Source organism: Dromiciops gliroides, chromosome 2 (assembly GCF_019393635.1).
Source record: "Dromiciops gliroides isolate mDroGli1 chromosome 2, mDroGli1.pri, whole genome shotgun sequence".
In the NCBI taxonomy this organism is placed as follows: Eukaryota; Metazoa; Chordata; class Mammalia; order Microbiotheria; family Microbiotheriidae; genus Dromiciops; species Dromiciops gliroides.
Window position 1 is genome coordinate 99,162,145 of NC_057862.1, and position 22,779 is coordinate 99,184,923.

Here is a 22,779-nt window from a genome sequence, read left to right on the forward strand (position 1 = left end):
GCAGACATTGTAAGGAATTCCAAGTCCTCTGGACTAGAACTGGGTCACATTTTAAGTAAACTCAGACACCAGCAGGAGACATTGGCTGCTTCCCAGGAATGTTGTTTGGCTCTCTTGGTCTTGGGTGTAGGAAGTGATTATACCTATTTCACAGAATTTCCCTCTGAATCCATTGGGACAGCTACATGTAAACTTGGATCTCCGCCTGTTCCGCCTGCAGACACCTCCATTCTTGCAGGGATTTGGTCTACATGCCGAAGAGACTGAGGAAAGGAAATGGGGTCAGTGAGTTCCTTCATAAAAGGAATTCACAGCCTTGGAACTGAAAGGGAGAAGGTTTCCCCTAGCCCTTACATCCAGATGATATAGTTTAGTGATGAGTTAAGACAAATCACCATAACATTGGTTATTGCCTACAATACGGCCATGTGACACTAGCCTTCTTACAGTTCCTCATGCTATATCCCAATTCCATCTTTTTCACTGTCCTAGGACTAGAAAGCCCTGCTCTGTGACATCCACTTCCAGACTTCCCTGGCCTTCTTCAAGACTCAGTTCAAATCCCACTTTTTGTAAGAAGCCTTCCCAGGTCTCCCTCTCTTTCCTCTCTCACTCCCCGCCCCCCATACCCAGTACATCAACTATGAGATGCCTCTCATTTATGTGAGATTTATATCTAGCATGTTTATAATTATTTGCATGTTGTCTCCCCCATTAGAATGGGAGCTCCTTGAGGTCAGGAACCATGTTTTTGCCTTTACTTTCACCCCTTTGCCAGTCTCATAGTAAGCACATAATAAATGGATGCTGACCATCAGGAATTCAGTCAATCAACATCCTGGCTGAGCATTCACTCTATAGACAATCTTGAACAGTTGAGAGGGATATTGAGGAAATTAATGACACAGACTCCGACTCTGGGGATTTTATAATTTAGCTGCGGAGACAAGCCACACTTGCTCAAATACAGGTGTTTGGAACACTTAGGAGGCAACAATGAATGCTGCCATACAGAAAGAATACATACACAAGGGATCCGGAAAGAAAATCAAGCAAAGTTTCCTGGAGGGAGTAGTGAGATGTGAACTGATTGATGTCTTTGGGAAAGGAAGGGCATAGACTGGTTGTCTACCCTCAAGACTCTAACTAAATATCAATGAAATATTATTGAATGACAGCCTAAAATAAAAGGCCCTCAGAGGCTATTGCTTCCTTGATCATTCAAGAAGGAAGAGACTTCCAATTTCCCATTGCTTTGTCTCATAACTGTTGAGATTCATTATCTACTGAATAACTACAAGACCTGCTCATAGATAGCTCCAATTCAACCATACAACAAGCACTTATTAAGCACCTACTATGAGTGAGTCAATTTGTCAGGTACTGTGCTAGGTATTGGAAATATGAAGACAGTTTCTGCCTGCAAGGAGTTTATCTTCTCCTGGGGGATATAATATGCACACTGAGAAATAGACACACGGCAACTAGGGATACTGGGAAGCAGGGGTAAGCATATTTCAGATGTGGGGGAATGCCTTTTTAAGGGCTGAGAGACTGAAGAGTGAATATTTAGTTCAGGTAAAAGCAAAAAGACTAGACCTTGGAAGAAGAATCATGCAAAATAAGCCTGGAAAAGCGGGCTGGAGAAGACTTTGCCCTTGATACACAGTGACAATCATGTCTAAATACAAGGTCAGCCTAAACAGGTTTTCTCCCCCACTCTCACCTATGACTTACCTCTTGAGCAGTTTGGACCACTGTATGGGTGGTTACAGGCACATTTATAATAGGGTGGAGTCTGGATAATAAGACATTGTCCTCTAACACAAGGATTTCTCTGGCACATGTCTTGTACTACAGCAGATTAGTAGGAAAAGGGAGAAAATTCAATTCAACAAATATTTATTAAGCATCTACTATGTCCCATTCACTGTGCTCAGCCCTGGGAATACAAAGATGAAAAATGGTATGGTCCCTGCTTTCAAACAGCTGAAAATATAAAAGGGAAAAAATCTATTACACTGATATCTAATAAGAAAAAACCAAAAGGACCCTGACATTGATTTGGGCGCATTTTTCTCTTTGTGCTGCCCTCCACCTACAAATATAGTGATGATCAGCCTTTGCTTTGACTTGTAACTCTAGAAGGAAGGAACCTTTGTCACTTTGGTGAATGACAGCTGTCGTTTACGAGGTGGTCAGGCTGTGGCTGCAAGAAGTGAATTTGTGTGTATGAGATTTGAACATCTAAGTTTGCCTTCTTCCCTCCCCCATTTACTCAATAGTCAGCAAATATTTATGAAGCATCTTCTATGTGTCAGGCACTGTGCTGAGCTCTAGGGATACAAAAGAGGCAAAAGACAGTCTCTGCCCTCAAGGAGCTTACACTCTAGTAGGGGAAACAACATGCAAACATGCGCACGCACATGCGCGCGTGCACACACACACACAGAGCTAGCTATATACAGGATAAATAGGAAATAATTAAGCAAGAGAAGAAACTAGATTTAAAAGGGATTGGAAAAGGCTTAATATAGTAAGTGGGATTTGAAGAGTACCTGTCTGGGAGTGGAAAGGGGGGGCAGCTAGGTGGCACAGTGGATAAAGCACTAGCCCTAGATTCAGGAGGACCTGAGTTCAGATCTAGCCTCAAACACTTGACACTTACTAGCTGTGTGACCCTGGGCAAGTCGCTTAACCCTCATTTCCCTGAAAAAAAAAGAAGACTGGAAAGGTAGGCAGGGGCTAAGTTATGAAGGGCTTTGAATACCAAAAAGGGCATCACTTGATCCTGGATGCAATAGGAAGCCAATGGAGTTTATTGAGGAGGAGGGTGACATGGTCAGATCTGTGCTTTAGGAAAATCACCTTAGTGGCTGAATGGAGGATGGATTGGGGAGGGGAGAGACTTGAAGCAAGCTAGCCCACCACCAGCTTTTGCAGTAAGCCAGGTGACAGGTGATGAGGACTTGTACTAGAACAGGTGGCAGTTTCAGAGGAGAGAAAGGAGCCTATATGAGAGATGGTGCAAATGTGAAGTTGGCAGGCTTTGTCGACAGATTGGATGTGTATGTGTTGGGGTGGGGAGGTAGTGAGGAACCCAGGATAATTCCCTGGTTGTGAGCCTGAGAGACTGGGAGGATGGTGTTGTCCTCTGGGTGGGGCAGAGGGTTTAGGGAGAAAGATCATGAGTTAGGCATCAGAAATACTTAATTTAAGATGTCTACCGAACGTCCAATTTAAATTGTCTAAAAGGCAGTTGGAGAAGTGAGATTGGAGGTCAGTAAGGAGTTTGGGCAGAATAGGTAGATTTGAGAAAGATCAGCGTAGAGATGGTAATTAAATCTATGGGAACCGAGGAGATCATCAAGTGAAGTCATAGAGAGCAAAGCTTCTTAAATTATGGGTCCTGACCCCATCTGAATGTGGAGGATTGCAAAAAAAAAATTGGCAGTAAATATTTGAATTGTATCCTATTTTATATACCTTTATACCTGGAGTTGTGAGTGGAAAAAGTTTAAAAAGTCTTAGTAGAAAGGGAGAAGAGAAGAGGGCCCAGGATGAAATCCTGAAGTACATTTAAGGTTAGAAGGCATGATTTGGGGGGCAGCTAGGTGGCGCAGTGGATAAAGCACCGGCCCTGGATTCAGGAGGACCTGAGTTCAAATCTGAACTCAGACACTTGACACTTACTAGCTGTGTGACCCTGGGCAAGTCACTTAACCCTCATTGCCTCACACCCCGCCCCCACCACCAAAATATCAGAGAAGGAGAGGCCAGATAGGTAGGAAGAAAACTGAGAGTATGCAAGAGGAGGGAGTGGTCAGCAGTGTCAAGTCTGCAGAGAGGACAAGGACAATGAGGATTGTGAAAAGGGCATTAGATCTGGCAACTAAGGGACCATTAGTAACTTTGGAGAGAACAGTTTTGATGGAATGATGAAGTCTGGAGACATATTGTAAGGGGTTAAGAAGAGAGTAAGAGGGGAGAAAGAGGAGGCACCTATTATAGACTGTCTTTTCCAGAAGTTTAGCTGTAAAAGAAAGAAGAAATAGAGGATAATCGTTCATGAGGATGGAAGCATCAAGTGATAGCTTTTTCAGGATAGGGGAGATAGAAGCGTGTCAGTTTGTGCCTTTACTGATGAGTTAACTGAAATGTAGTATTTAGGGACTCCAAATCATAAATAATCACAGAACTGAGAGTTTCAGTTCATGCATATTTGTTAAAAGGACTTTGTTTTTATTTTCTTTTTCCTAATGGGGTGTGAGGTAGAAGGGCAAGGGGAGATTGGCATAGGGTAAAAGAAAAAAGAAGCAAAAGAGAGTAAATGAATCACTTAAAAAAATAAAAAGAGAATAAAAAGAAGGCCAAGGGGACAGCTAGGTGGCGAAGTGGATAAAGAACTGGCCCTGGATTCAGGAGTGCCTGAGTTCAAATTTGGCCTCAGACACTTGATACTTACTAGCTGTGTGACCCTGGGCAAGTCACTTAACCCTCATTATCCCACAAAAAAAAAAGAGGCCAAAAAAAAGCACAGAAAAGCAAGATAAATTTGAAAGCTATGGTTTGAATTTGTTATATACTTAAAAAGAAATGCAAGTTATATAATATATAATAAAATCTGCAGTTTTGTGTGTAATTCTCTTTTTTTCCTCTACCACATGTATGGAAGTGCTTATTTATTGTTTATTAAATTCAGAATAAAAATACAGTTTAAAAAATTACCTAGTCCCATCCCTTTATTGTACAGATGTCAAAACTGTTACCACTGATGAAGAAAATGGTGTAGTAGGAAGAGTTTCAGGTAATTACTACTCATATTTCTAGAGCACTTTAAAGTTTACAAAACACTTTCCTTACAACAACACCATGGGGGGAGGGGACATCTTATAAGTACTATTACCCTCATTTTGCAGATGAAGAAACAACCTCAGAAGGGTGGGACAAGTTATGGTCACATACCCAGCAAGGGGCAGAGCCAAGATTCAGATCCTGGTCTCCCACTCCAGGTTGAGTGATCCTTCTGCTATTAATTCATGGTGTGACCTTAGGTAAATCATTTGCCCCCTCCCTACATTTTCCCCCCTTACTCCTTCACCCAAACTTTTTTTTTTTTTTTTTACTAGAAGCTCTCTAATATCCCATCTAATTCTAGAATCCTTTGCTGGAATAAAGGAGCAGCACATTTAGTTCCTCTTTCCACAACTAGTTTAGCTCATCTCTTTATAATCCAGGGAGGGGTTGAGAATGGGGGTGAAGGGTGGAGTCGGGGATCAGGGTATGTTTCCTTTTCAGTCTGAGGGATTCAAAAACAAAATCTAGAAAAATACACTCACCATTTTGACATTTTTCCCCCGTGAATGGGGCAGGGCAGTTGCATTTGAAGCTCTCTCCTTTTGTAACACAATCACTTCCATGCATGCAAGGATTGGGCTGGCATGGATCTGCAGTATTTAGAAAGTAGAGAATGTTTGCACTAGTTGCTGGGTAAATCAAGCAAGCAACTAATTTTTATTAAGCACCTACTATGTGCCAGGCACTATGCTAGTTCCTGGTGATACATGTATAAAGAATCAAACAATTCCTATTTGCAAGAAGATTATTTTAAGGTCTCTAAAATCATTAGTAAAGTGCATTTATTTATTTTTTATTTATTTTTTTTTTTAGTGAGGCAATTGGGGTTAAGCGACTTGCCCAGGGTCACACAGCTAGTAAGTGTCTGAGGCCGGATTTGAACTCAGGTACTTCTGAATCCAGGGCCGGTGCTCTATCCACTGCGCCATCTAGCTGTCCCATAAAGTGCATTTATTAAAACAATATCAAGGTAAATAGCAGGAAAAAATACCCTCATGCCCAGAAGGGCACACTCTTTTACAAATTCAATTCACCATTGGAAGAGAAGAGACTTCAGAACCAATCTTGAGCTTAAAAATGACTCATTTTTGAAACACCTTCCTCACAACAATCCTGTCAGGTAGTACAAGTAGCATTTAGTCCCACTTTAAGGTTAAAGAAACTAAGACTCTGAAAGGTTAATAACTGTCAATAGTAAGCATCTAGTATGGGTCTGAGGCAGGATGCAAAAAGCTGGCATCCTGCAGTCAAGTCCTGCCAAGTCTATTTACCACAGCATGCTCCCTGTTGTCTTCTCACTTGGGTCCCCCACCACAAAGTCATTACAGCCTCTTCTGCTTGTGACCTGCTTTGTAGATGAGAACCTATGCTGTGATAAGAGATAAAAATGTGACTACTGACTAACAGTGTGATCTTGGACAAACTCTTGATTTATCTGGACCTCCATTTCTTCGTCTACAAAGACGAGGATATTGATGATATAATCGCCAAAGTCCCTTCTAACCTTAAGATTCTATAACTCTCAAATAAGGAAAAATCCAAAACATAATACTGAATAAATAATTCTTTTGACATGACCATTTTGAGACAATACTTGGTGGTGAGGGGGAACAGAGACAGTACAAAGAGAATATAGCCATCGAATCATCTACTCCCTTCCCTCCCAGGTTTCCCATCTGTTACATCCTAAATAAGCTTATTTTCTTACCATTTCCTACATAGGTCCAACCAGTATACTCTTGATAGTCAGATGCATTACTTGTAATTGTTTCAGGATCATAATATTCAGCACTATATTCATAGTCATCAGGAGTCCAATCTATATGAGGTAAGAGAGGAAAGTGAATTGGTTAGACCAAAGAAACATGACATTTTTTGTGTTGATAGAATGAATACTTTGACAGCATTTGTAGAATGCATAGTCTTCAATATGGGCCCTGAAAAGCCCACCAGAATTCAAGGTACTCTTTGGGAGTATTTTCCAATGTATTTTCTTAGATGCCAAATGATATTTTACATGTAAAATCATTAGCAAGTGCATTTATTTTTTTAAAAAAACTGTAGCAAGGTAAATAACAAGAAAAATCCCTTCATACCCAGATGGGCACACTCTCTTGCAGATTCCCATGGTACCACTGGAAGAGAAGAGACTTAAATATCTGACAACCACTCTCCTAGGATTGCATGCTAGCTGTAATATCTCTGGCTGAGAGTTTCTGCTTCCCTACAGAGCTCCTGATGGCTATCTGCTTGTTGCTGAGTTGCCATTTACTGTCTCTCTGAGTTGCCATTTACTGTTTCTCTGATGATTTGCTTATAGACTGTTTCTCTGCTCTTCTGCTATTGCCCTGTGCCAGCTCTCTGATCGATATCAACTGTTAAATGACTTTTTCCTTATGGACGGGGTTTATAGCTCTTTTGGGGGGTCAGTTCATAGCCTCAGTGTTATTTTATCTCTTTTTTGAATCATACCCATAGCTATACCCAGCCAGGAATATAGAGAATTAGTTAGGTAAATTCTGTCTTTTTGGCTAATTTGTTTTTCCCTCACTAGGGGCTTCCCTAAACCTAAATGATATTTGGGTTGGAGTGAGTAGTCTTCCTGGTAGATAACACTATAACTCTGTAGATTATCCCCATTTTTTTTTTGAGGAACAGGATGTAGCTGGAAGCCTTTGTCCTTTAACCACATACACATTTCTACCCTCCTTTCACTTCTTTTACACCTGATGAAACAATGACTGAAAGAGATGCTGCATGTCCCTCTTACTCTCTGAAATTCGGTGGAGAGGGAAAAGTTTGAATTGATTTATCAGTTTTCAGTGTGAGAATTATACCTCAGAAATTGGCAATCACTACAAATAAGGGCTTGATGCGTGTGTTGTTGTTGATTTGTTTGGACAAGAAAGCAGATGTGGATAGTGCAGATTAAACTGAAAATTAAATATGTTGTAGATACAGATCTCCCTCCCACCCCACCCTTCCCCCAGAGAACCAGTTATTAAATGCTTACCAACACACTCTTGGGCAGAAGGCAACAGAGCAGAGAGGCATTATTAGCTTTTATTGTAGTTGGGAAAAGAGGCTCAGTGAGGTGAGATTTGTTTAAGGACAGCTAGATGGCACAGTAGATAGAGTCCTGGGTTTGGAATCAGGAAGACTCATCTTCATGAATTCAAAACCAGCCTCAGACACTTACTAGCTGTGTGACCCTGGGCAAGTCACTTAACCCTGCTTGCCTCAGTTTCCTCATCTATATAGTGAGCTGGAGAAGGAAATGGCAAACCAATCCAGGATGTTTTCCAAGAAAACTCCAAAACGGGGTCATAAAGTGTTGGTCACAACTGAACAACAACACTGAGGAGCAGAGGCGGGATTTGAACCTGTGTCTAGTGTCTTTGCAAGTGGATTAATTCAGATCTCTTAAAGGGCCTCTATCATCCACTTCAGTTCCAATATGTCAAAGAAATTCCTCACTCTTTTCTTATCTATTGTTGTTTGGTATACTGTTTATTTAAGAATGTCCACACTTCCTTTGGGGAATGGTTTCCCCTTTAATTCTCATCCATTTATAGGCTTCCAGCCTAAAATTTTGATAGCCACAAAGGGCAATCTTGCAAATGTTTATGGACCTTGAATAATGTTGCAGGGAAGGGGTGGTGGTAGGGGGATGCAGGGTAACAGGATGCAGAGCCCTACCCCACACTTGAGGTCAACCATAAGTACTGAAAGCTTCCAACAGCCAGTGGCTGAATTCCCAAATCTAAAGATTTGGGGAACAACAGGAAGTAGAAGTTTTGTATAAGGAGAAAGTTGAGTTGACTTCCTTGACTCCAGATGGTATTGCAGCCACCAGCAGGAATTCTATAAAGAGCTCTCCAGATGCATATGATAATGAGGAGAGAGAAAATGCAGATAGCAAACTTGAAAAAGCTCTCCTACAGAGCAGGCCTGATGGCTTAGTGGATAACACTCTACCTTGGACTGATCATCAATTGCCATTATCTTAGCTTCCTCAGTCATTCAGTTATAGTCCTTATCTCTTTGGCTTTTGAAAAATCTACTTTTGTAAAATGACTTTTGTGTTTCCTATTAAAATAGAACTAGTCCTTTATTTCTTCTTGAATACACTAACTCTGGTTCCTTTCCAAAATTTCACCTCATTTATCACAATGTCAAGTCAAGACTCCCTTCCCTGGCTCATTATCTTACAGGAACTGAAATGCTACAATATGAAAGTACTCCTGGCTGCACACCTAGCCAGGGATGAGGATCCCAGCTGAAGATAAGACCATTGTCTTCCTGGAGCAAATAAAGTTTCCGTCCATCTAAGGAGACAAAGCAAAGAAAGAAACAAACAACAAGGGGAAATAAAAAAATTTCTCCAGGTTTGACACTCAAGATTTCATTCTGGCCTTTGGGTGGGTGGGTAGGTGGGAGCAGAGAGAAGGGAGGGGTAGAGAAACAACTTTAGTAATGTGAAGATTGGATCATTTATTTATTTATTTATTTATTTATCCTTGGAGAACTGCCTTTTTTTTCTTTCCAGCAGGTGTTTTTAGATAATTACTTTTCCAGGTGTTTAAGTCATTTCCTGAATAACTTTAGCATAATGGTGCATAGTTTCTCAGCTTCTTTGTAGGTGTTGAAAAATGGAAGAAAACCATATGTCTAAGGATAGTTAAGATGCTGTCTTTCCTGGGAACAGGGGGATGATAGAAATGACCCCTGGTGTGTCTTTCTGGTGTTAGGAAAAAATATAACATTAAACAAGTGCCTGTTTCATTTTTTTTGTATTTTTTGTTCATTTTTTATTTCATTTTTTCTCTACTAGACTGTGAGTTCTGTTCAGGCAGAGAATATATATATATATATATATATTTGTCTTTTGTTTCCTCTGCTCAGACAAAGAAAGGGCCTTATACATATTAGAAGCTCAATAAATATTTATTGGATTGAATGGACTGAAAGTTCAATGAGTCAACAGTATGACAGGGCAGCTCTCTCTCCTCCAAAAGAGCTAATGCTCTCTTAGGCTGCATTGGGAAGCACAGCTCATAAGAATAGGAGGTGGTAGTCCCACTGTGTTTTTCCCTGGTGAGACCACATGTGGAATAATGTGTTCAGGTCTTGGCAATATGATGAAGAATGTTTAGAGGAAGGAAACTGGAATAAAAGCCTTTAATCTGTGTCCTATGATGAGTAGTGGTTGAAGCAAATAGGGGCATTTAACCTGGTGAAGGGAAGATTCAGAGTGGAACAGAATAGCTGATTTCAAGTATTTAAAGGGCTATCATACGGAAGAAGAATTAGGCTTGTTCCATTTTCCCCTAAAAAATAAAACGAGGAATAATGGCTGGAAATTCCAGTGAGGAAAAATTACATTTGGTCTGAGAAGAAAAAAAACCCTATAACTTCCTTACAATTAAGAGCTACATAAAAAGGGAATGTGATTCCATGGGAGGTCGTGATTATCTATCTCTTCAATGAGGTCTTCAAGCAGAAGTTGAATGACCACTTGTTGGGTATGTTGTAGTGAGGATTTTTTTTTCCTGGTGTGGGTTAGTCTAATAATTGCCAAGAACTCTTCTGACCCTGAAATTCTATGATTCTGAACTACAATGGTGTCTAACTGCTGTATAGCATAGTAAAGGAAAGGCTTTATCTCATGTCTGCTGAATAATCATAAAGTAACTTGCAGGAGAAGTACTCCCTCCTAAAGAAGTCTGCTAAGTAGAAATATTCTAGAACTCTCTCATTCTTCAAGAACATAGCTTCTTCCACTATTGAGATGGATGGAATCCACTGACATAGAACCTACCACTGGGAGAGTGGGTCCCAGATCACCAAGACAGGAAGAGGTCATCAGGATGTAGGGACATATACCCAAACAGCACTAAGTCACTTGGGGCTGATCTGGGCTCAGGATAGCCATGGAAAGTCCCTTCAGTAGCAGCTCCATTTCCTCTTCTCAATTCAAGGAACTAACAGTTTACTGCAGACACAGCCCTGGAAAGAGCAGCATGCTCCAGTCCCTGTGGAGAATGAGCCTGCTAACACCTGCAATATCAACAAACTACCACAATTGGACAGGTAAACCTAAAAGGCTAATGAACAGCAGCACACTGAGATCATGGGCCCTGTTTCCAGCTTGGTTCCTTTAGGGAAGAAAACCTTGTAGATATGAGACCTGGCAACTACCTCTACATGTTAATGCACGTATCAGTTAATAAATAATTATTAATTGCCTACTATATGCCAGGCACTATGCTAACTACTGAGGATACAAAAAGAGGCAAAAGAGAGTCCTGCCCTCAAGGAACTTACAATCTAATGGAAGAGACAACATATAAACAAATATATACAAAGTAAGCTATATGCGGGATAAATAGGAAATAATTAATAGCTGGAAGGTACTAGAATTAAAAGTGGTTAGGGAAGGCTTCCAGTAAAAGATGGAATTTTAATTGGGACTTACCTCCCACACTAGGATCTTTGGCACAATCATACACATACTATACATGTATGTGTGTGATATATATAGTATAGTACAATGTACACACACACATATATATACACACATGAATATATATGTGTGTGTGTCTATATATGTGTGTGTGTCTATATATACATGGAAGGAATGTATGTATATATAAAAGGAAGCTCCAGATCTATCAATAAGTATTTAATTCCCTTCCCTCCCCATTACATTCAAGGTATTATTCTAAGTATCATGGAGAATTTAAGGATGTTTAAGATACAGTTCCTGACCTAGAGAACCTCAGAGAAACTCATGAGAAAGTTGGGTGTGAGAAAATATGCAAACAAAAGGTTAAATAACAGTATAGGAGATGCTATATGTGTGTGTATATATATATACATATATATTCACATACTATATGTGTATAATATATATTATATTTGTGGCTGTTCAGTTGTTTTGATCATGTCTGATTGTTTGTGATCCCATTTGGAGTTTTCTTGGCAAAGATACTGGAGTGGTTTGCCATTTCCTTCTCCAGCTTATTTTTACAAATAAGAAAACTGAGGCAAGCAGGGTTAAGTGGCTTGCCCAGGGTCACACAGCTCATAAGTATCTGAGGTCAGATTTGAACTCAGAAAGATGAGTCTTCCTGACTCCAGGCCTGGCTCTCTATCTACTGCTCCACCTTACATATATACATATATACATATACACATATACACATATACATACATACTACATGGGTATAAACATATATAAACACATAACTATACTATATTTGTATAAACATACACGATGTATATATTATATACACACATACTCTACATGAACAAATACATATAATATAGACATTCAGATATAATACATATATCTATACTATATATGTATATATACACAATATATTATATACACAATACTATATTGTAGAAACACATTATGTGCATATCATATACACATACATATACTATAGCTGTATAAACATATAACATAGACACAATATAGACATATACTATATAGAAACGTGTACTGTGTATATTATATACATTCTATACATGTATAAACACAATCTATATGCATACACATGATATTTCCATATACTACATATGTATGAACATATATACTGTGTATATTGTATATACATAGTAAGATATATAAACACACAATTCATACACATATGCATAATATATAGATATACTACATATGTACAAGCCCACAGAATGTATACATATATACATGATATATGCATATACTACACTGTATGAACACATGACATGCACACATGTGCACCATATACATATCGCTACATGTATGTAAGCACATATGATATGTGCACGTATTCCATATTTCTAGGTCCCCAGTTTTCCTCTTAACTGCTGCTCTCTGCAGACTTTCTCTGAGCCCAGGTCCAAGCTCCTTTGTTCAAAGAGATATTTTTGGGCATTAAAGAAGTACTCTTAAACTAAGGCTTTTTTTTAGTATCATTAAGAAAATTAAAAGACAATTGGAAAAGGGGGAGAAATGGACAACTGGGTGAAGCATTTTCATGTCAGGAACAAGCACTTAAGGATTTCTCTATTTAACAATTCAATTCAATAAAACTCCATTAAGCACCTACTGTGTATAAGATGTGCTAGGTATTGTGTAACGTAGACTTAATGAACGGGTTGGTGTAATATGAAAGAAGTCATGAAAAGTAGGTGGGAACCAAATTACTGTGGGCTGATACCAGCGTGAGGTATTGTTTGCATGCACACATGTATGTGTGAAATAGAAAGGGGCTCAGAGTCCAAAAGACCTAGGTTTCAATCCTGCTCTAGATGCTTACTAATGGTATGACCCTGGGTAAGGAGTTTAGCTTCTCCGTGCTGCAGTTTCTTTAATTGTATAATAAGAGAGTTGGATTTGATGACTTCTAGGATCCCTTCCAATTTAAAATCTACCATACTATGTATATTTGTATCTAGTACATATGTGTGTGTGTGTGTATGTAAATGTTTATATGACAAAATGAGATAATAGTTATAAAACATAGTATAGGTGGTTCTATAGAAATCTTAGCTATTATATATAAATAAGTAATAGGAAAGAATTTTTAGTAAGGGTGAGACATGGTTTGATCTTTGTTTTAGGAAGATTAATTTAGCAGCTGTATGAAGGATATTTTGGACAGGGGAGAGACTAGAAGAAATGGAAATGTTGAGGAGGTACAACTGAGGAAACTTGGTAACTTGATGGATATGGGTCAGTAAGGAAAAGGGAAGAGACAAGGATGAGTCTGAGGCTGGGAACCTGGGTGGTATCCTGAACAGAAATAGGAAAGTTTAGAAAATAATGGATTCCATTTTGGAAGTGGTGAATTTGATTATTGTTGGGGATCCCTGTTTGTTGAACTGAATGTCCACCATAAATAGAGGAGCCATCTTGTGTTATTATTCTGGGGTAATAACAATACCCACTTCACAGCACTGTTGTAAGGCTCAAATGAGTGTTTTGTAAACTGAATTTAAGTGCTATATAAATGTACCCTATTTATTATGATAATATCATCATCATCACCACCACCATCATCATTATCATATTTGATACTCTTAATCACCCCATGAAATAGGGAGGGCAGTCCTGACTGGAGATGAGAAAACTGAGGCACAAGGTGATTAAATAATATGTTTAAGATGATATAGCTCATAAGTGACGCCAGGACCTGAACCCAGGTCTTTCTAATCCAGGCTTGTGATTTCTACTACTCCACGAGGTTTCTCATTTATTTTATTTCCATGGAGATCAGCAAGTTTTAGGAAACATCAGGAGTTGAGGACTTTTGCTCAGACATAGGCTGGAGGCCTTTGGACCAAGCTTACAGTGGTTTGTGCCCAGGATCTCCCCACAAAAAGCTCTGAGTTAGTGCAAAGGGGGCTTTGCAGCTGCTCTGGTTGAAGAGATTGCCAGATGTGTGAAATGCAATCAAAATCCCTGGTATCACGTCCCAGTTGGCATCATCAATCATCATGGCACAGAAACCTCCTCAGAGGGCCTACACCAAAACACAGTCCTGTCTGATTCCATTTGACGTTTTGAGGCTAGCTGACAGGGGGCTCTCTGTGGAGATCCTCTCTGGCAGGCAGTGGGATGGCTGATGGATGGGCTCAGCACACATTTCAGTAGAGAGCCAAGCTTTGAAAAGGCACCTCTGTAGCCCTGGTGGCTGACAGTGTCACCTGCCTTGGTTAGATCCACAAAGACCTGAGTTGTTTGGTTTAACGCTTCCTTCTCCAACAGCTGGGTCATGAAACAGGGTGCTCCTCTGGGTCTTAAAACCGTACTGTTCTTTCTGAGGGGGACTAAGGAGTAAGAAAATGGACACCAAGTTTGGAGTCTGAAAGTATGGATTCCATGAGTCATTCTCCAACTTACTACCTCTTACCTGTATAACCTTGGGCAAATCACTTCCTCTATTGGAGCCTCAGTTTCTCTATTTATAAGATTAGGGGGAGGAGCCTGCTGAACTGGAAATAATTTCTAAGGTCCTTTCTTGCTTTAAGTTTTAGAAAAGTGGTTTTTAACCTGGGAATTCTGTGAACTTTTATGTATATATTGTATGTATGTATGTGTATGGATATATAGTAATTGTATCTCAGTAAAACTGGTTTCCTTGGTAATCCTATGTATTTTATTTTATGTATTTAAAAACATTATTTTGAGAAGAGGTCCATGAACTTTGCCAGATGGCCAAAGGGGCCCATGACACAAAGTAAAGTAAGTTCTCATGGTCCAGTTGCTTAATTCTTGGCTTAATTCATGTTCTTGACAAAATAGCTAATATAATAATAGCTAGCATTTCTATAACACTGTATGGTTTGCAAAGCACTTTACATAATGTCATTTTATTTGATTCTCATTATAGATCCTGTGAAGAAGGTGATATCATTATCCCCACCTTTCAGGTTAAGAAACTGAATATGAGACAGGTTGAATTACTTGCCCAAGGTCACACAGCTAAGAAGCAACTGAGGCAGAATTTGGATTCAGGTCTTCCTGACTCCAAGGTCCATACTCTAAGCAACTGTAACCCCTCACTCCTCCAGAGCAAAAACAAAAACAAACTAACAACAACAACAACAAAAAGGCAACTACAAAAACAATGGGTTCTTCGTGGTATGGATATTAGGATTGGATTTAGAATCTGAAGACCTAGGACTGGATTCCAGGTTTGCTACTTACTGGTGTCAATTTGGTCAAATTGTTTCACTTTTCTGGGCCTCAGTTTCCTCATCTCCAAAATGAAGGAGCTGAACTCAATGTATTCTAAGATTCTCTCTGGCTCTAAAGCTATCATCCTAAGAAGCCAGATTGCAAGACGTGGATGGGTGGTAAAGAAGAAGAAATGACTTTAGCAATGAAGGGGAGGAGACATATGGAGGATGCTTACTGGAATTATTTTGTCTCCTAATTGGTCTTTCTGTCTCCATTCTCTCTCGTTCTCTCTCATTCTCCCCACCGCCGCCCCATCCCAATCAATCAATAAGTCACTCAACAACCATTTAATTATTTTTCCTTACACACCTACCAAAATAATTTTCCAAATACACAGGTCTGACCATATCACATTCTAACCCCAAAACTGTTGACTTCCCATTTCCTCAGGGATAAAACATCAAAAAGCCTGATATTTAAGGTGTTCCATGATTTGGCCCCTACTTTTCCAACCTGATTTCACAGCATCATCCTTAACACATTCTGTTTTCTAGTCAAACTCTTTTAGGGGCTATCATTCCCCAATTTATCCTGCATACCCCTATCCCTGTGTATTTAGACAGGTGTCCTCTCTCACATCCATGTCTGGTATTCACAACTTCATCTGTGCTTCTTAAAATCCTTCAAGGCCTAGCAAGTCTTTCTTCTATTTTCTTTCTTTCTTTCTTTCTTTCTTTCTTTCTTTCTTTCTTTCTTTCTTTCTTTCTTTCTTTCTTTCTTTCTTTCTTTCTTTCTTTCTTTCTTTCTTTCTTTCTTTCTTTCACAACTCCTCCTTTTTTTATTTTTGTTTTTTGTTTTTGTTTTTGTTTTTGTTGCAGGGCAATGGGGGTTAAGTGACTTGCCCAGGGTCACACAGCTAGTAATTGTCAAGTGTCTGGGGCCGGATTTGAACTCAGGTACTCCTGAATCCAGGGCCAGTGCTTTATCCACTGCACCACCTAGCCGCCCCGCCTCCTTTTACCATAACTGTGGCTATGGTGAGATTGTCCTCTGTGTCCCTTTACCTGCCCCTTCCATCTTATCAGACTGCTTTGTATACCCAGCACCTCTCATCCCCTCCTAGATGCCCTCTGTACCCCTCCTTCAGACTATCTCATTCTATCCCATACACCTCATAATGTCAGTCCCTTCCCCAACAACTGAATTTAACCTTGGTGCAGTTTGGTTTAACTATGACTCTGAGCCCTAGCACAGATGAGCCCATCTCTTCTGTCAAACTTCTCCCAAATCCCTGAGCTGAAAGTATTCTCTCCTCAAATTTTCAGTTATTTATCTGGATCGTTCCTTTGCCTCCATCATGTTTACCTGGGCTTTTGTCCTTAACACAAAGTAAGGTTACATTGTCAAGTGCAGAGACCATTATTTTCATTTATGTAGACCTCACAATGAGCACAGAATCACAGTAGGTGCTTAATAAATGTTGGTTGATAGAGACCACATAGCACAGGGCATCTAGAGCTGGTTTGGAGTCAAAAAGACATGGGATTAAAAAGTCCCACTCTGACATACAGTGGCTGTTTGATCCTGAGTAAGTCAGTCAACCCCTCAGAGCTCCAGTTTATTCCCTAAGGCAATCAAATCAACAATGAACATTTATTAAATGCAATGTGCCAGGCACTATCAGCTGTAGAGAGGTGTATATACATTAGTATAGGGAGTTTCTCTCAAAGAGCTCTCTATAATGATAAAATCAGAAGTCTTGTCCAAAAAAAAAAGCATTGAATTTAATCAAATGATCATTTATTAATTGATTTTTTTTTTTTAGTACGGAGGATAGGAGTTGGGCAGGTCTTTGAAAATCAGTCTGCTTGTGCTGATGCCAAGGCATGGGCTATCTTCCAAGATCTAGTGATTCATGCAATTCATTCCAATTCAACAACAGAGTCATAACTAGCCATTATGGCACCTGGGGCATATTTCACAAACTATATCCATGGCAAGCAGCAAGAAAAGTAACCTCAAATAAACTTTTTCATAAAATTCAGTTCCCCTGGGAGGTGGGGAGGGGAGGAACACAAAATGCCTTCAGGGAAAAGTGCTCACCCTGGATGCTCCCAGTGGTAGGGGAATCTGGGGACACAAGACTCCTTGGGGGAAAGACTGGATCCTAGCTATGGTGGGGAGACAGAGACATAGAGTTACAAGATGCATCAGCAGAGACCCTGAGATGTCTTGAGGTAGCTGCTATGATGGAAAAGGGTGGGATTATGCCTGGGAAGGAATTTACTGGGGTGGAGTGGGTCAGGGACAGAAAGAAAGTATACCATTAACTGGTTATGGGAACTAAATGCTAAGCTTAATTGTTTCTATGCTGTTGAAAGCTGTGTTATCAGCACTTTCCAAATTTTAGTGCCACTGGTCAAATCCTGACTGTTTCATCCTACTTGTGATTTTTTTTAAGGTATTGAGAGCCTACTATGTGCAAAGCACTATGCAAATACACATCAGAATGTGCTGTTTTCATCTTGAGAGTGCAAATTCTCACAAAGCCCCTCAGAATAACAGCCTGTATTTTCTAGCACAGTTGTATTACCTCACCCTGGCATCAGTTCGGGTTCACAAGCTCATTGAACTTCAAGCTGCATTTCTCTGGGGGATAAAAATCTCCTTCCTTAACGCCCATTGACAAAAGTTTGGACACTCATACATTGTGCAGATGCCTGATTCTCTGGTGAGTGGGCTGAGTGCCACAATGGAACATCAGGTGAGAAGATGTGGCTTTCTCTGATGGGAACAACCACTAGAGAGTATTCTCTTTGGAGCCTTTCTCATCAAGTTGAACAGGAGGCCTCCTGTCTCCTAACTAGGGCTTTCAGCTCAGTGGGACTGAACTCAGTAGACCTTTTCCTGAGATTGGGACTTGATAAGGGAAGGGAAGAGGAGAAGCAGGGGATGAAGAGAAGGGAAGTGGAAAAGAGATAGGGAAGGGGCAGCTAGATGGCACAGTGGATAGAGCACCGGTCCTGGATTCAGGAGGTCCTGAGTTCAAATCCGGCCTCAGACACTTAACACTTACTAGCTGTGTGACCTTGGGCAAGTCACTTAACCCCAATTGCCTCACTAAAAAAAGAAAAGAAAAGAGATAGGGAAGGGGAATGGGAGAGGGATAAGAGAATACTGGGCACCCAAGGGGCAATGAGGCTTGCAGAGAAAAGAGCCTAAGAAGGGAAGGGAACAAACTTCACCTGCTCTACAATAATGCTGATAGCCGGCCCTGCCTTAAAGCCTGGCTGGTGGAGTAATCTTTGGCCTGAAGTTTTACTCTTTCTGTCTTGGTCTTCTAAAGCCTGGAAAAATTCACCGACAAATAAGTAGATGAAGGGACAAACAAACAAACAAACAAATAAATAATCCAGTTGTTTTGCTCTAGCCAGTGTTCTCTTCTTATAATGGAGATGAACATTTTCGAAATGAGCACAGACGAACCAGCAAAGGAAAACATACTTACCCTTGTCGATGTTTGCTACTGGCGAGGTCAAGGAGGAAAACTGCAAAACAGACAAAAGCCAACATATTTGTGAGTCCTTTTTTTGGTACAGAAAAACATAGCCCTACCTTAGGGTAAACTTTCTGGGGAGTAATTTTCCATTGAAGTCAAGTGAAACCCTGGGTAAACCTCTGCTAGATGAGCTTTTAGTGTTAATTTAGATGAGGAAATCTGGGTCATTTTATACAGGAGCCCAGCCAAGAATGTCCTGTTGGATCCATTTATCTATCCCAATCTGAATTCTGTCTCCAGATAATCAGAGCATCTCTCTGTCCTTTCCTATGGCTGATATACATGCATCTGCTGTTTTTCATATGTACATATTCTATTTGATTTCCTTTTAAAACCAATTTTTATTGTTGTCTTTGGTATTTCATTATCTATACTGTCTAAGAATCCCTTCTCTTTCCTTTTCCTCTTGCAGAGCCATCTCTTGTAACAAAGAAAAAAACAACAGTTTAGAACAACTAACCAACATATTGAAAAAGTCTGACATTATAAGCAGTATTCCACACCCATAGACCTCCCCTCCCCATCCTTACAGAGAAGGGAAAGAGGGAAAGCTTCTTCATATCTCTTCTCTGGAACCAAGCATGCTCATTATAATTCCAAAGCATGCAAGTTTCAAATGTTTTATTATTACTTTTTCATTGACACTATCATGGCAGGTATTGTTTTCCTGATTGTGCTTACTTTATTTTGTATCAGTTCATATAAATCTTCCCATGCTTCTCTGCATTCTTTTTTTGGGGGGGGTGTGGAGCAATGAGGGTTAAGTGACTTGCCCAAGGTCACACAGCTAGTAAGTGCCAAGTGTCTGAGGCCAGATTTGAACTCAGGACCTCCTGAATCCAGGGCCGGTGCTTTATCCACTGCGCCACCTAGCTGCCCCCTCTCTGCATTCTTAATATTCATTGTTCTTATGGCATAGTTATACCCCATTTTATTAATATATTTGTTTAGCCTCTTTAGTCAATAGGCAGCTATCTGACCCTGTGGATAGGATTCTGGACCTATAGTCAGGAAGACCTGGGTTTTAAATCTAGCTTCAGCCACTTACTAATTGTATAACCCTGGGCAAGTCATTTAACCTCCATGCCTCAGTTTCCTTATATGTAAAAATGAGGATCATAATAGCACCTACCTCCCAGAATTGTTGAGAGGATCAAATGAGATAATAATTGTAAAACTTAGTACAGTTCCTGGACATTGTAAGTGCCATATAAAAATTTAGCTATTACTATTTCTATTAATTGATGGGCATCTCTTTTGTTTCTAGTTCTTCTCTACTACAAAAAGTTTTGCTGCACATATTTTGCTGGACTTGGGCCCCTTCTTTTTCCAGCTCCCTTTGGGAAGATGCTTAATAGTGGACCTCTAGGTAGTAGGTTATGTACTTTTCAGTCACTTTTTTTTTTAAAGCATAACTCCAAATTACCCTTTTTTGTGTGGGGCAATGAGGGTTAAGTGACTTGCCCAAGGTCACACAGCTAGTAAGTGTCAAGTGTATGAGGCTGGATTTGAACTCAGGTCCTCCTGAATCCAGGGCTGGTACTTTATCCACTGCACCACCTAGCTGCCTCCTCCAAATAACTTTCTACATTATTGAATCTCTTCACAACTCCAACTGTACATTATTGTGCCCACCTTCCCACAATACCTCTAGCATTGACTATTCCCACATTTTGCTATCTTTCCCAATTTTCTGGGTTTGGGTGAAACCTCAGCATTGTTTTGGCGCTTCTCTTGGTCTCTTTCTCTCTTTAATTTGTTTGTTTTCCTCACCCTGCCTCCAGAGTTACTTAGAGCATCACAGAGGGCATCTCCTCTGACCCCTGCCTTGAAGCATGAATCCTCTCTCTAGCATCCATGCCCAGGAGTCACCCAGCCTCAATCTTTCTCACATGCTCCGGGATGGGTATCTCTTTTCTTTTAGTTCCTCTGCTCTTATTGCCTTGATTACTCATTGAGCCCTGAGATAAATTGTCTTACATCATTTTTAATGATTTCTTGTGTTTGAATCAGTTCTTGAGGGCAGAGATTACTCCCTGCATTTCCTTTAATCCACCACAATCTCTACCTCAACATGACCTGGGCCACTGATCTGCAATCTATGATCTGCATGACTAGATGACTCCCACATTTCCCAGTCTTTTAACTTTAATGAATATCTTTTGTTTTTACATGGCCTTCATTTTCTTTTCTTTTTTTTTGAGGCAATTGGGGTTAAGTGACTTGCCCAGGGTCACACAGCTAGTAAGCGTTAAGTGTCTGAGGCCGGATATGAACTCAGGTACTCCTGAATCCAGGGCCGGTGCTTTATCCACTGCGCCACCTAGCTGCCCAATGGCCTTCATTTTCAAACAAATTTTTCCTCTTCTCCTCCCCAACAGCCATATCTTATAACAAAGAATAACAAGGAAGAGGAGGCAACCATATAAATTTAGAGAGAAAGAAACCTTAGAAATGATCTGCTCCAACAACCTATTTTACAGATAAGAACACCAAGGCATAAGGAGGTGAAAAGATTTGCCCAGTGTCACAGAGCCAGGATTCGGACCTGGGTCTTTTGACTCCAAAGACACTGTCCTTTCTAGCACTTCCTGCTGCTTCTGCCACCCACGCTGTCCATCACATCTGAAATGGACTCCTTCACAATCCCCCTACCGAAGTCCTCTTTCTTCAAGGCCTGGTTCAGGTGCCTTCTCCATCACCAGGAGCCTTTCCTTCCCTCCTTGAATCTCTCTAAGGCATTTCTGTCTGATCTTTCCTAAGCACTTACTCATTTTCTAACCTGAGTGGTAGAGTGACTATAGTACATCGAGAGATAGCCTTAGAGTTAACAAGAGTTGGGTTCAGGTCCTGCCCCTGATGCATACTAACTGTATAAACTTGGGCAAGCTGCTTAATCTCCTCTTGATTCCAAACAACTCTCTAAGACTAGGTTGTAGAGAAGTCACTGGTGTATATTGGTAAAGGAGACTTTTTTCATCCAGAGTTCCCTATACCAACATAGGTCAAGACCAATTTGTATCACAGTTTTAGAGAGAATTTGGCAGTTGTTAGAATGCTAAACTTATCCAGTCTCTGACGCTAGGGATGGGATGTTGGACAAATCACTTTAACTTGTGTTACTTTAGACAACTCCATAAAACTTTTGTATTGTCTTTTTTTTTCCCCTAGGGGCAATGAGGATTAAGTGACTTGCCCAGGGTCATACAGCTAGTGTCAAGTGTCTGAGGTCAGATTTCAACTCAGGTCCTCCTGAATCCAGGGCTGGTGCTTTAACCACTGTCCCACCTAGCTGCCCCTGTATTGTCTTAAACCCAGGGAAATCTCTATTGGTATTTGAGTCTCATCTTCCCTGACTATTAGCTCCTTGAAGGCAGGGGCTATGTTCAGTTTCACTTTCTCATCCTTAGGGTCTTATACAATATCTTTCCCATAATGAGTACTTAATAAAATTTTGTTGGATGTGACCAACGGGGGTGGGGGTGGGTGGGGGTGGAGGGGTGCATGCCTGTGACACGTAGGCTTGGAAAGAGTTCAGATGAATGGTGGGAGGAGGGGAGAGATTGCTCCATGATTCACCAAACAGAAGCTAAAATGTGCTGGTGAAAGGATCTTTCCAGGGGGCAGGCCTTCCCATCTTCCTCAGGCTAAACCCAGCCAAGGACTCTGTTCCATCCAGGGCAGGCAC

The 22,779-nt window shown here is 40.4% G+C and overlaps 1 protein-coding gene across 2 annotated transcripts in view; it reads right to left on the reverse strand.

Annotated features, from left to right (window-relative positions):
• The window catches only part of HABP2 (hyaluronan binding protein 2), a 59,048-nt gene that overhangs the window by 19,607 nt on the left and 16,662 nt on the right, over nucleotides 1-22,779 (reverse strand). The window contains exons 2-6 of one of the 2 annotated variants that reach the window (XM_043983069.1): nucleotides 19,041-19,080; nucleotides 6,566-6,676; nucleotides 5,340-5,447; nucleotides 1,738-1,854; nucleotides 144-263 (exon numbers count right to left, since the gene is read on the reverse strand). In XM_043983069.1, the coding sequence (XP_043839004.1) occupies nucleotides 144-263; nucleotides 1,738-1,854; nucleotides 5,340-5,447; nucleotides 6,566-6,676; nucleotides 19,041-19,080 (496 nt within the window). The remainder of the gene's footprint in view (nucleotides 1-143; nucleotides 264-1,737; nucleotides 1,855-5,339; nucleotides 5,448-6,565; nucleotides 6,677-19,040; nucleotides 19,081-22,779) is intronic. The other variant, XM_043983071.1, reaches the window with a different exon arrangement.